The 14,321-nt window shown below is 46.4% G+C and overlaps 1 protein-coding gene across 1 annotated transcript in view; it reads right to left on the bottom strand.

The window, feature by feature from the left end:
• The window catches only part of dgki (diacylglycerol kinase, iota), a 115,569-nt gene that overhangs the window by 65,486 nt on the left and 35,762 nt on the right, over nt 1-14,321 (bottom strand). Inside the window, exons 12-14 of the mRNA XM_069903196.1 lie at nt 13,247-13,360; nt 5,000-5,137; nt 1,831-1,909 (exon numbers count right to left, since the gene is read on the bottom strand). Coding sequence (XP_069759297.1) covers nt 1,831-1,909; nt 5,000-5,137; nt 13,247-13,360 — 331 coding nt within the window. The remainder of the gene's footprint in view (nt 1-1,830; nt 1,910-4,999; nt 5,138-13,246; nt 13,361-14,321) is intronic.

The raw sequence follows: 14,321 nt of genomic DNA, 5'->3' as shown, positions 1-14,321 counted from the left end.
GCCCGCCAAACTGTGAGGCGCCAAGATGCACGGTTTGAGGCGATATCAGCCCACTGGCGGTGGTCAATGTGGCAGGCACCAAGAGATTTCTTTAGGCAGTCCTTGTACCTTTTCTTTGGTGCACCTCTGTCACGGTGGCCAGTGGAGAGCTCGCCATATAACACGATCTTGGGAAGGCGATGGTCCTCCATTCTGGAGACGTGACCCATCCAGCGCAGCTGGATCTTCAGCAGCGTGGACTCGATGCTGTCGACCTCTGCCATCTCGAGTACTTCGACGTTAGGGATGTAAGCGCTCCAATGGATGTTGAGGATGGAGCGGAGACAACGCTGGTGGAAGCGTTCTAGGAGCCGTAGGTGGTGCCGGTAGAGGACCCATGATTCGGAGCCGAACAGGAGTGTGGGTATGACAACGGCTCTGTATACGCTTATCTTTGTGAGGTTTTTCAGTTGGTTGTTTTTCCAGACTCTTTTGTGTAGTCTTCCAAAGGCGCTATTTGCACTGCTGGTGTGATTATTGTCAGTACACTGACATCCTGTAGCTTGCCTCAGCAGGACCCCAGCGATCAGATGAACATCGAAGCCACAGAGTGGCCTGGACCTGTAGACAGGTACTTGAACGAGGAGGGTAAAGAGAGATATGGAACTGTGGACGTCCAGTGGCATTCATGCAGGAAGGCAGGGATGTGATGTGTCGAGGCTCTATGCTGGGCTGGATCATGATTCTATGACAACTTCCCTTCCACCAACCTACTGCATTCTCCAACTAAACACGAGGCAACTACCTGCGTACACAGCGAGCACCCTCAATCTGCGGTTCCAAGCTCTCCAAGTAATCTGGATACCAAGAGAGGTCCAGAACATCTGCTGGTTGAGCTCAGTGCAAAGGACTGCATGAAATATTCATTTCTTAGCAAAACTTCCCCAACCACACACAATAAATAACTTGGATGAAGGGTGTTTGTTTGGACCAGAACATCCAACAGCCAGTTTAGAGACATGCTGGCATACAGAAGACAAGGTGGCTGAAGAGCTGTGATGTGAAAACTACTTGGTGAGTGGAGGAATTAATTCCTTGTCATCAAGTAACATTTATTAAACGCCACTCATATTATAGAGGTGATGACTTATTTGAATAGCATGTCTGAAACACGCCTCCCATTACAAAACTTTGCACTTTTGACTTCATCTTTGTATATTTTATTCCTCGCTGTATATTGTGAATTTGTGCTTTGTGTGCACATGTGAAATAATGTCATCGTATGAACTGATGCTAATTAGTGTATGTCTGACACGAGTGTTCAGGGGTACCTCTATGGCCATAAATGTCAACGTAGTGTATTTGTGTGTGGACATGCATATCTGCATGTGTGTATACACAAGTGCATATTGGCACAATTCAGACATCCTGATCCACGGGGTCACACCCCCTACGTCATAATCACAATACATCGACATTCATGGCCATACAGCTACACAAGAACACTTGACATACAGACATAGGTTTGCATGCCGAGATCAAGCCAAGCTCTGACACTAATGCACATGAACATACAAAACACAAGTACACAAGACATACTTGCCACTCTGCTAATAGTCAGGAGAAGTCACACTCCACAGCTCAATGGTTCAAATCTACATCCGAGAGACTGATGGTGGGAAATGTCCTTCAGATATGCTGTTCATCTGCCTATTTTGTATTTCATGTTATGTTTAAGTGTGCACATATATGTACGTAAACTTGTGTGTGCATGCATACATGCACATGAACGTAGTCCAAAATACATGCATATATGGTACTTGTGCATATGTAAATAAATATAGCACTTACCTCGAGACTCATGGAATTCAAGTGTCACATGGGCATCAAAGCCCAGACTGAAGTAATTGTTAAACACACTGAGTGGGAGCTGTGGAGAGAGAATTATTTCATCTTTGTTTAGACACAGCACAATAACAAGCTCTTTGGGCCCAGATCAACCCACGCTGCCCAAATTATTGAGTGAGTGCTGGGAGTGACGTGCAAAGCAGACCTGAGGCTATATAATTCACTCTGCACAGGAAAGCGCAGCCCTGAAACTGAAAGCCATGTCAATACACACAACTTACAAAGCATGATCAGGCTGAATGAGATGAAACATGGAATTGACCGTACTTTCTGAACAACAGCCTTCAATCCAACATTGCCCAACACTTTACATTCGGAAATTCCTTTTAATCTGCACCATGACTTCCCACAAAGCCATCAAGAAACGACCACAAGGGCTCCCCAGTTGGTGTAGGTGATGGGAAGGAACACATTTAATGGGCTCCCCAGTTGGTGTGGGTGAAGGGAAGGAACATATTTGATGACATTTTCAATAACTGTCTAAGAGCCTCTCTGCGCCCTCTGACCTCCAGTGTGGTCTGCGTGGAGTTTGCGCGTTCTCTGTGTGAATGCCCGAGTTTCCTCCGGGTGCTCGGGTTTCCTCAAACATCCCAAACGTGTGGGTTGGTTAGTACATTGTCCCTGTTGTGTATTTTTTTTTTAAAAAGCAGTTTTCTGGGGAGGGAAAGTTGATGAAAATGTAGGGAGAATTAACAAATGGGACTTGCTTAGGATTAGTGCAAATTATAGGTCAATGTGGACACGATGGGCAGGAGGGTTGGTCCTCTCCTTGTCCATGGATTAACTTTATGGCAGACATTGCCCCCACAGCTTCATTCTGCCTGTCCTGACACCTCAACACTTGAACAATGTAAACTATCATGAAGTCAACCACCTGAAACACTTAATTACAAAGCCCTTAAGATCCTGAAGTCAAAAACAAGCCACAAATAAAGTATATTCTTCAGTCTGAAACAGTGTTGTTTCACCTACTACAGATACTAGTACTGCAACAGCTGCACAGCTTAAAACATAATTGAATATAATAAGGATTAACAGCAAGTTCAACTGCACAGCCTATTTCAGGGGTGGCTCGCGAGCCGAATGTGGCTCTTTGACAAATAATGTGCGACTCACGGAAATATCTTGGCTGTGACAGGAATCATATGAGCCGGTGCTCACAATGGTAGTTGTAGTGGGCGAATGGATGATTCGAGGCTCTCTAACATCGGAAGTTGATTGTATGTGGTAATGGTACAATCTGGTGTTGGAATGGACAAAGGCGACTGACTAACAAGGGCATTTTAACACCCAAGATCAATATACACTGGAAATGTGCACCAGAAGTATTTAGATTTACCAAGAGAACAGAAACAGACCCTTCAGCCAGAAGATTTGAGCAGAATTTGGCCATTCAGCCTATTGTGATTACCATTTGGCTGATGGATAAAAAGATTTTGGCTCCACTCTCCCACTTTCTTCCCCTAACCTTTGACACCCTACCCATCAACTTCCACTTTCAATGTACCCAACGGCTTCAATAACCTCCACAGCCATCTGTGGCAACAAATTCCACAGATTCACCACCCTCTGGTACTAGAAATTTCTCATCTCTGTTTCAGAACGTTCTTTTATTCTGAGGATGTGCCCTCTGGTCCTGAACTTCCCCACTATTGGAAACATCTTCTCCACATCCATTGCAACTGTTTAAGAAGTTGGCAAGGACCCATTTGAAGTATTGTGCTCAGTTTTGGTCACCGTGCTATAGGAAACATCTCATCAAGCTGGAGAGGGTGCAGAGAAGATTTACAAGGATGTTTGCCAGGACTTGGTGGCCGGATCTAACCAGAGACATTGAGCAGGCTGGGGCTTTATTCCTTGGAGCACAGGAGGATGAGGGGTGATCTCAAGGAGATGTACAAAATCATGGGAGGTATAGACTGAGTGATCACACAATATCTTTTACCCAGAAACAGGGAAGTGGTAACCAGAGGACATAGGTTTTAGGTGAGAGATTTAACAGTATTCTGTGGAGCAAGCTTTTTTCTTTATTTTTTTAAACTCACAGAGGGTGGTAGATGTATGGACTGATTGTGGACTTCAGGAGGGGGAAATCAGAACATAAATAAGTGGAAAGGGTTAAGAACTTCAAATTCCTGGATGTCAACATCTCTGAAAATCTATCTTGGGGCCTCCATATTAATGCAATCATGAAGAAGGCTTCCCAGCGGCCAATACTGTGGAGGAGTTTGAGGAGATTTGGTATATCACCAAAGAATCTTGAAAATTCTTACCATGGAAAGCATTCTGACTGGTTGCATCACGGTCTGGTACAGGATAGGAAAAGACTACAGAGTATTGTGAACTCAGCCAGTACAGGCCACATTCTCCACTCCATCGAGGACATCTCCAAGAGGTGGTGTCTCAAGAAAGCAGCCTCTATCCTCAAGGACCCTCATCACTCAGGTCATTTCCTTGTCTCACTGCTACCATCAGGAAGGAGATACAGGACCAACATCCAACAGTAGAAAAGAGCCTTCCTTCCACCCCACCCCCACCTGCCCCAAACCACAGCCATCAGGTTTCTGAATGGACAACAAACCACAGACAATTCCTCACTTTCTCTTTTTTTTAAAAATAATTTGTATTATTAATAATAATCTGTAGCAAAACAAATGAATTTTGTTACATGTTCATGACAATAAATTTAGATTCTGGAATGGGCAGCTGGAGGCAGTGGTTGAGGCAGGTATAATTGCAAAGTTTAAGAAATATTTGGACAGATACATAGATAGGATGAGTTCAGAGGACCAAACACAGGCAGATGGGACCAGTGTCGTTGTGGGCAGGGGGGGGGGGGGGTGGTACATTTTGGTCGGCATGGGCAAGTTGGGCTGAGGGGGCCTGCTTCAATGCTGAATGACTCAAGGATTCCACACAGACAGACCCTGAGGTCAGGTTGAACCTGGGTGGCTAGAACTGCAGGACAGGGGTTTCACCTGCTGTTTGTGCAACCATTTTCTTACGTTCTTCGCTGCCTTTTCTCTTGACTTCCAGGATAAACTGAAAGAGTGGCTGTCAGAGAACTTACAAGAATAAAAATAAAGCATCGAATACAGGTTAGTTAGGTTACCTTCTGAGTCCCTTCTTCAGAGTCATCCTGGGGTAGGTGGGGATTATGCTGAAGCTGAAGGTTCCAGCGGTCCAACTGTACAATATTACCCTCTTCTACATGGCAAAGAATTTTTGAGACTGGTTCATCTGTGTATCCCTGCAGCAGAGAGAAGACACCACTGAACCAACTTCCAACCGAGTGCATTGGTCAATGGTAATTAATGCTGGCATCTCCTTCTCAACAGAAGTTTTTAGGCCTGGCGTTGGTGAGGGGCCACAGCCAATCAGCAAGCAATCTGCACAGCAGGTCATCCAGCTCCCAAGTCAAATTCAAGCACATGCACCCTTCCCCACTAGATCCCTGCCCCATTCACATTCATCCCGTTTTATCCACCCCACATTCTCTATTCCAGATTCTGCTGCTCGGCTACACATTAAGAACAATTTACAGTGGCCAATCCATGTGGATGCCTGCTGACCCCAAAACCATCTCCTTTCTCCACAAGATTTCAAAGTTTAATTTTGCTGCCTGATGGAAAACAAAATGGCCTCATGTAATGATACAGACAACCACTCATCCTGTACAGACGATAGTGGGGGGGGGGGGGGGGGGGCTTGCAACTGGTCTCATTTCCCAAGTTTCATGGTTTCTTTATGGATACATATCGAGGGACCCACAGAGGGATACAGCTGGAAACAGACTGTTCTGCCAGTGTTGTCACAATCAAGCATTTACACTAATCCTACATTAATTCCACTTTATTTTCTTTGCAATCTCCTCAGCTCCCCTCCCTCAAATTCTACCCATACACTGGGGACAATTTTCAGTGGCCAATTCAACAGCCAACCCCAGCAGTGTGGGAGAAACCCACATGGTGACAGGAGAATGCATAAACCCTCATGCAGACAGAGCCCTAGGTTGAGCTTGTACCTGGGCCTCCGACCCAGAGAAGCTGCAGCTCTACTCAGCTGTGCACTCCACCGCAACCCAACAGCAACATCTCCGGGAACTAGGGACAAGGAAGGGCTTTCACAGAAAAGGGCGGAGGTCATGAAGCACAGCTATCCCTTGATGGTGGAGCCCAAAGCCTGCAGATGCTGGAATCTTGAGCAGGCAGTGGACTGCTGGAGGAACTCCACAGGGCCAGTCTGCATCTATGAGTGGGAATGGGGTTATTTCCACTGGGCAGTTATGGGATGTGCAAGGAATCGAAGGAGAACAGGGGAGAACATGACAACGCCACGCAAGGATGCCGGTTGACTAACTAACTGTAAGTTCTTCCAGTAATTCTTGGTTTATCCCTTGTTGGCCTTGAACAGTTTTCCAGATACTCTGCATCAGGTCATTCTATATCTTCGAAAACCAAACTCTCATAAAATGAGAGTTACACGGAATAATAGCAATGTCTCATAGAAACTGGACACTCAGTTTCTCCCCTCCGTCTGTCTCATTTTTCACCAAATAAAAATCACACAAATAACCCTTCGGAAGCTAATTTAAGTCCTTTTCATCAATTGACAACTCTCTTTTGAAGTAATTACCTTGTTCTCTTTTACAACAGAATTTGCTTCAACAATACCAGGTTTAGGGAATGAGAGAATCCTTTATTCCACTGAGAGTATTAATTTCACAAGCAGAGAAGCTTTAGAAAGAATTATTGAAAGAACTCACTGTAAAATGGGGATAAATGATCTGCAACACACCATCTGATGAAAGGGTGGTTATTGTAATAGAATAGGAAAAGGTCACAGAAGTAAATTTTTCACCATTCATTGAGATCTTTGCTGATCTAACCATATGCCTTTATTCCCTTATTTAATAATACTGTAACACTAGCAGATCAGTCTCCGTGGAATATAATTCCAAATGTCCATCATGCTCTGTACATGAAGTTGCTTGTTAGCATCACTGTGAAAAGTTTCCAATTCTAAGCCTATGTTGTAAGAATCACTGCAATGGAACAGACTCTTTGGCCCATCGACTATCTGCACTGAATTCCTGTAGAACCCTTCTCCTCCACATTCCCCCTCAACTCACCTCCCCCAGATTCTACCAGTTTACAGTGGCCAGTTTTGGGGTGTGAAAGGAAGCTGTGCAAACTCCACACAGTCAGCAGTGGGTGTCAGGATTGAACCCGGGTCACCAGCATGGCGAGGCCACCGCTCCACACTTCTTGGAGGTTGAGAAGGTGGTATCACTTGTGGCTTTCAACGGGAAAGTCTGCAGATGCTGGGGTTGAGTGCAATGCACGAACATGCTGTAGAAACTCAGCAGGTCAACCTGTTAGCCTAATGCTCTTCCCCCTTCTCCCACCTCTTTATACAGCCATCTACCCCTTTTCCTTATGAGGAGCTCTGGCCTGAAATGTTGGTTAGCCTTTACTTCCTATCGATGAGGTGTTTCTCCAGTACATTTGAGCATCAGAATCACTTGCTGGAGTAGTTTGGGGCAAGAGCGAGCAGGCGGTGCTCTGAAAGTCAGTGGGATCCTGCTGCAAACTGCAGCTTGCAATCCTCACAACCTGTGGCCCTCTGGTCTCCCTCCACGTAGACCCAAGCAAGGAAAGGACAAGCAGGAAGAAGCCAGGGACTCAGCGGCCTCTGGACCTGCTGCCCTCACCCTGCCCACGAATGGCAGCTAGAGCTATTGCCAGATGACACAGAGGAGATCTTCACCCAAGGGCAAAGGTCTCACATTCGGACTCTCGCAGGCTGTGGTGGGGGACCAGTGGCCAAGGTTACAATCGGAGCATGGTTTTATTTAATGGACACCTCCTCCTTTCAACAAAACACATCCAGGTCCATCACAGGCTCCAACCTCTCAACCGTCTCAGCCAATGTCATAAAGGACCCCTATCACCATCTCACTACAACCTATGGGCAGAAGGCACAGAAACCTGAAGACCAGCACCTCTAGATAGAACATCTATCAGGGTGTTGAAACCCTCACTCTCTTGTTGCACTTATCAGGGACTGCTCTGATACCACATAAGGACTGCCTGTACTATTGCTGTCACATTCTTTTCCACCAGATTAAGTGTGAAAACCTATTATCCAAATTTTTGTGTATTTTCTCTTTATCATTAAAGCATTTGGTCTGTAGCCTTTAGTTGTTTTGCAGCAGGCCAGAATTTCGATTCATGTGAACATGCGACAATAAACATTATCCTGTTCCTGTGTTCATAGTGCAGCTACGATCCCGTCAGGGCTTTGGTCTGTGTGGATGATAGCAGGGCTGAAGAGGGGTGGATGGCAGGGCACATGAGGCCTCCAGTACGCTCCCTCCCCACTTTCTGCAGCCAGCTGCCACAGACGGGTGCCAAGGCACTGCAGCCATTCCTTCACTTCATGCCAATTCCTGATGTCAGCTGTCATGTCGGGTACCATATTCCCAACAGGATGAGGTAAATCCCCCCCATTGTCCTGATTGTTTTTAATGGGTCATGTGTTTGGATGTCAACACCTTAGTTAGCACAGCAAAAAAAGTGTTCCAGTCTCTGGGTGATTCTATAAAGGCAGCTGTATTTTAAAACAGTTTCAGAGGAAGGCTGTGGCGAAGCTGCAATGGAGTGCAGAGCCTGCTTCACAATGCCTGCTGGGCATGTAGTTCCAGGTCCCTCTCCTTTCTACATCACCAGTAGCCAATCCAAAACTTGAGACTGTCAGTTACCCTGGTTTTTAAATCATGTCCGGTGTTGGTCTACAGTGCACTAAACCAGTGCCCTCAGTCAACCGTTTTGTTCCCACCTCCCTCCCTCAGCTGTATCTTGCACTGACAACATCCACTCAGCTTGTTAAAGGGCCTCAGGGTAACAATGCAGCTCAAAGAAACCCCGGTGAGACCACATTTAGAGTAATAGAGTACTACAGCACAGTACAGGCCCCTAGGCCCTCGATGTTGTGTCGACCCATATTTCTCTAAGTACTGGTTTAAACCCACCCTATCCCATAACCCTCTATTTTTCCTTCATCTACGTGCCTGTCTAAAAGTCTCTTAAATGTTTCAGCCTCCACCCCCATCCCCAGCAAGGCATTCCAGCCATCTACAATTGTGTGAAAAGCTTCCCTCCCTTCATTTTGTTCACACGTCCTATGGTGTTTGCTATTCCTGCCCTGGGAAACAGGTGCTGGATGTCCACCCTATCTATGCCTTTCATAATCTTGGAGACCTCTATCAAGTCTCCTCTCATCCTTCTTTGCTCCAAAGAGAAAATTTCCAGCTCTGCTAACCTCACCTCACAAGACTTGTTTCCCAATCCAGGCGACATCCTGTTAAATCTCCTCTGCACCTTCTCCATGCCTCCCACATCTTCCTATAAAGAGGTGCCCAGAACTGAACACAATACTCCAAGTGTGGTCTCACCAATGATTTGTAGAGTCGCAACATGACCTCTCTACTGAACTCAATCCCCCTATTAATGAATGATCAGTTCTGGTATGTCTCATTACAGGAAGTATGTGGAAGATTTGGAGAGGGTGCAGAGGCGATTTACAAGGATGCTGCCATTCCATTGAGGAAAACTTGAGTGAGTGAGGGCTTTTGCTTCGGAGTGATGGAGAATGAAAGGTGACTAAACAGGGGTGCATAAAATTATGAGAGGCATAGAGAGCACAAGCAGCGTCCCAGGGCGGTAATGACATTTGTTTAAAGGAAGTAGAAAAGATTTTAGGGGAAATGTTTATTTTTCACATGGAGAGTAGTGAGTGCCTTGAATGGTGGTGGAGGCTGGTATAATAGGGACATTTAAAAGATTCTTAGATAGGCACATGGATGCAAGAAGAAGCAGAGAAATGCTGGAGGAACTCAATTGGTCTTGCAGTGTCGATAGGAGGTAAAGCTATGTTTCCAACATTTCGAGCCTGAGCCCTTTCCCAAGGTAAGAGCAAAGAAAGACAGGTGCGCGTGTTAAAAGGCTGAGGGAGAATGTCTAACGGAAACTGGAGAAGTTGATGTTAGTACCATTCGGTGGAGGGTGCCCAGATAGAAATATGTTCCTCCAATTGATGGGTGGCCTCAGTCTGGCAGTGCACAAGTCCATAAACAGACATGCCGGAAAGGGAATGGGGATGGGAATTGAAATGGGTGGCCACTGGGAGATGCATGCTATTGAGGTAGATAGAGCAGAAGTGCTCAATGAAGCGATTCCCCCAGGCTGCGTCCAGTCTCTCCGCTGCAGAGGGAGCACTGGATGCAGAAGTGTCAATGAAGTGATCCCCCAGGCTGCGTCCAGTCTCCATTGCAGAGGGAGCACCGGATGCAGTAGATGACCCCGCCGATTCGTAAGTGAAGTGATGCTTCACTTTGAAGAACCGTTTGGGGACCCTGAACGGTGGTGAGGTAGGAGGTGTGGGCGCAAGTGGAGCATTTCCTGCTGTCACAGTGATAGGTGCCAAGGGGGCGATTGGCGGGGAGGGAGGAGTGGTGAGGAAGTCACAGGGGAGAGGGGAAATGGCAGAGGATGAGATGTTGGATGATGCCTGACTTTTTTTTTAACTCATACCTTGAAGAAAGGCTTAGTCGGTGATATATCTTTACCTCCTAAGGATGCTGCGAGCCTGGCTTAGTTCCTCCAGCAGTTCTGTGTGTTTACACAGAATCACTGCATCTGCAGGTTTTCGTGTCTCGATACATGGATGCAAGAAAAATGCCGGGTTATGGACTGTGAAGGAGGGAAGGATTAGATTGGTTGGAGTAGGCTTATGTAGGTCAGCACAATGTTGTGGACCAATGGGCCTGTCCTGTGCTGTACTGGTCTATGATAGTTTGAGATGAGAGAACGTTCAAGTCAAACCCCCAAACTTAGTCCAATCTGGCAAGTTTGAGTTATAAGGAGAGGCTAAAATAGGCTGGGATCTTTCTCCCTGGAGAAAGGGAGGGGTGGTGTGTGGAACATGGTGGTTTATAAGATCCTGAGGAGTGCAGATAAGGTAAACAGTCATAGACTTTTTTTTTTAGCCACAGGCTAAGGGGTGTCTAAAACTAGAGTGTGTGGAAAGCGATGGGGGTGGGAAGATTTAAAAGGGATCTGAGGAGCACCTTTTCACACAGAGAGTGATGGGTATGTGGAATGAGCTGCCAGAGGAAGTGGTACCAGTTGTAACATTTAAAAGAGTTTAGACTGGTGTGTGGATAGGAGTGGTTTAATGGGATATGGGCCAAATGTAGGCAAATGACACCAGCTTGATCGTCATGGACAAGTTGGGCAGAAGGGCCTGTTTCCGTGCTGTAGAACTCTGCAGCTCTATACTGATCAGCCCTCTCCACAATGGTATTTCTCACAAAATATTATAAAGATGGGATCAGAAAGTCCAGTGTGATGGGCCAGTAATCAAACTTTGGAGCACAGTCCACTCATCTTTACTAACTGTACTGCTTGGAACCAATGTGCTTTTTTGCAGTTTCAAATATAAATAAATATCCAATCCAATAATCTGGCATCCAATTGTTCTTAAGTCCTAATACTCTTGCTTCTGTCTTACTCATTAGTCTGGAACGTGTGCTGGGCGTCTAGGATGTGTAGACAGTTAGGGATCCAGTGTATTGCTGGGGCTGGGTTCGGGGTCAGGAACCAGAGCTTGTATACTTCTCACTCATTGCGCCCAATGGAAAAGGTATTATGCTGCGATGTAGGTTTTGAAAAAAAACCTGAAATAATAGTGTGTTTGGGTGTTAATATGAGAATGATCCAATAATCCAGAAGGTCCACTGCTCCAGCATCACCAAAGTCCCAAGATTATCAGGACTGCAAAACAAAAGCTCATACCTGATGAAGAGTCCAGGCCCAAAATGCTGGTTACCCTTTACTTCCTATGGATGCTGCATGACCTGCTGAGTTTCACCAGCACGTTTGTGGTATAGCAGCTTATACCTCTTGGTCCTCTTCCATTCCCTCCAGGTTGGGAGCAAGCTTCGTGGCAGGGCGGTGTGTGGAGCTGACATTCTAAATTTGATGGCAAGGTGGATCATAGCACCACAGAAATTGCTTCCATCAGATCTTTGCGAGTGCTTTCTAAATGGACTCACTCCCACACTCCTGTGCTCTGACCCTGTGAAATTTTCCTCTTTGGCTTTTCAACCCAAATTCAACCCCAAGGTAATTTTTGAGCCCTGGCCTCCATTACCCCTTCTGCAGGAGAAGTCGTAATTTTAACGAGTGATGACAATGACCGCAGCTCGTGTCATAGCACCTGGCTGCGGAATCCCTCTCAGTGGCCAACTTCTGATAGGTGGCTCTTCCTTCATTGGCATGGCATCCTACACCATCCTTCCGTAATACAATCTGAAAATGCTGGAAACACTCCGTGGATCAGGCAGCATCTGTGGAGAGAGAAGCAGAGCTAACGTTTCGGGTCCAGAGCCCTTCGTCAGAACTAGGAGAGAGTGAAAGCAAGCAAGTTTTCAGGAGCTGAGAAGGTTTGAGGAGAAATGTGTAAGACAAAGGGAATATCTCCAATAGGGCGAGACCAAACTGATTCATTTGGCAGCTAGAATCACGAGCGAGTGTCTTGTTAAAAGCAGGGCTGTGGAACAAGCTTCCGAGCTAATGACATGAGAAAAACAGAGCCAAATCAGAGATGGAAGAATGGCAGAAGAGGCCTGTTAAAATACAGGCAGAAAGGACAAGATGCTTAAAGATGGCAAATTCAATGCAGAATCTGGAAGGCAGCAACGTTTCCAGTTGAAACAGAGGTACGGTTCCTCAAGCTTGTGCTGAGCCTCATTGTAACAGAGCTAAAAGATGAGACTGGGAGAAGGATGGAGAATTAAAGTAGCAGACAATGTGGCAATCAGGGTTCGCTTTGTGAAGGGGTCATTCCACTTGTCCCTCCAACATAGAGGAAGCTGCATTGTGGACACTGAAATGCAATAGACTATGCCAGAAGTGAAGGTGAATTGTGCTTCACCTGGATGGACTCCCCGAGTCCCTGGATGGTGAGAAGGGGTGTAGGTGTCCAAAGTTTGGAGTGGTTGGTGGGGATATAAGTATGGGTCAGGGAAATTCCCTTGTATTATCTATTCCTCACCACCCCCCCCCCCTCCCCCCCAAAAAAAAACCTTCTGGGCTCCTGAAAACTAATTTGCTTTCTCTCTTCCCCTGTTGCAATGACGGTTCTTGGACCTGCCAACACTCTTTCCTTCTACAGGCACTGCCTGACCAGCGGGGCATTTTCTGACTTTATTTCAGATTTACAGCATCTGTGGTTTTTTTTCTCAAATTTTCATCCTTCCTGGCATACCCATAGGGCTAGTGAACAATGTACCTACCCCTCCCCAGTTGAGAGTACGGGCCAGGTCATTCCCCGTCCCCAGCGGGAGGACTGCAACAGGAGGCTGGGGTTTGAGCTGTAGTTCATCCAACAAGGAAAGAATCCAGCCAACCTGGACAGAGAGAGAGAAACAGAGAGAGAGAGAGAGGAAGAGGGCATGAGAGAGGGCGAGAGGGAGGCAGACAGAGAGAGAAAACATCTAGACAATACATTCAGCCTCACAGTCTAACCCCTCCACGTCAGCCCTGGCAGGGTTGGGAACATAGAAGGGTCTTTATGATAGCTATACCTTCAAAACTGTGCCCACAGTTGACATTTTATATCTGTAACTTCAGGGATTACAAACAACATCGGTGAAAATTACATCTTAAAAAGCCACTGTGCATCGCAAATTTATCTCACACCAAGTTCTCATGAGATATGGAAGCAGAGCCTGGCTTGCATCAGACAGGCACTTTTGGTTTGGTTTGCGCCTTCCAGTTCGAACCCACATCTTATACTCGTTCCTCTCCCGTGGCCCCATTTGCCAACCCCAGTGCTAATTGACGGCAAGGATCCAGTCCTCAGAGGGCCCTCTGCGGTCATCACAGTATGGCTGCAGCTTGTCTACTGATATCCCCAGCTAATGGGATGGGAGGGAGTCCAAATCCCATGCTCTTCACACCGTCCCCACAAGCACCAACCCCCTTCGTCCTCCACAGCAGGGGCTATGGACGGGGTGCAGCAGTTAAACATGCTAATTACCATTCACAGAAATCTAGATTCGACAAAATCCCACCACGGCAGCTGGGTAAACTGGAATTCAGTGGGCATTTAGACTGGTCATTAATGAAGATGACCCACCTGGTACACCAATGATCTTTTGGGTGGGAACCTGTTGCCCTTACTTTATCTAGCCCATACATAACTCCGACCCACCAATGGGATTGGCTCCGAATTACTGGCCAAGCAATGGGATGGGCAACAAATTTTGGTCTTCCAGGTGATATCCAGGGCCCATAAAATGAACACAAACAGGCCGAATCTGATTGGAAAATACCATTGAACGAAAGAGAGTGAAAACAGAGTCTATC

The sequence above is a fragment of the Narcine bancroftii genome, chromosome 11, assembly GCF_036971445.1.
Source record: "Narcine bancroftii isolate sNarBan1 chromosome 11, sNarBan1.hap1, whole genome shotgun sequence".
In the NCBI taxonomy this organism is placed as follows: domain Eukaryota; kingdom Metazoa; phylum Chordata; class Chondrichthyes; order Torpediniformes; family Narcinidae; genus Narcine; species Narcine bancroftii.
The sequence above is the reverse complement of the archived record's forward strand: the minus strand, read 5'-3'. Positions and strand labels throughout refer to the sequence as shown.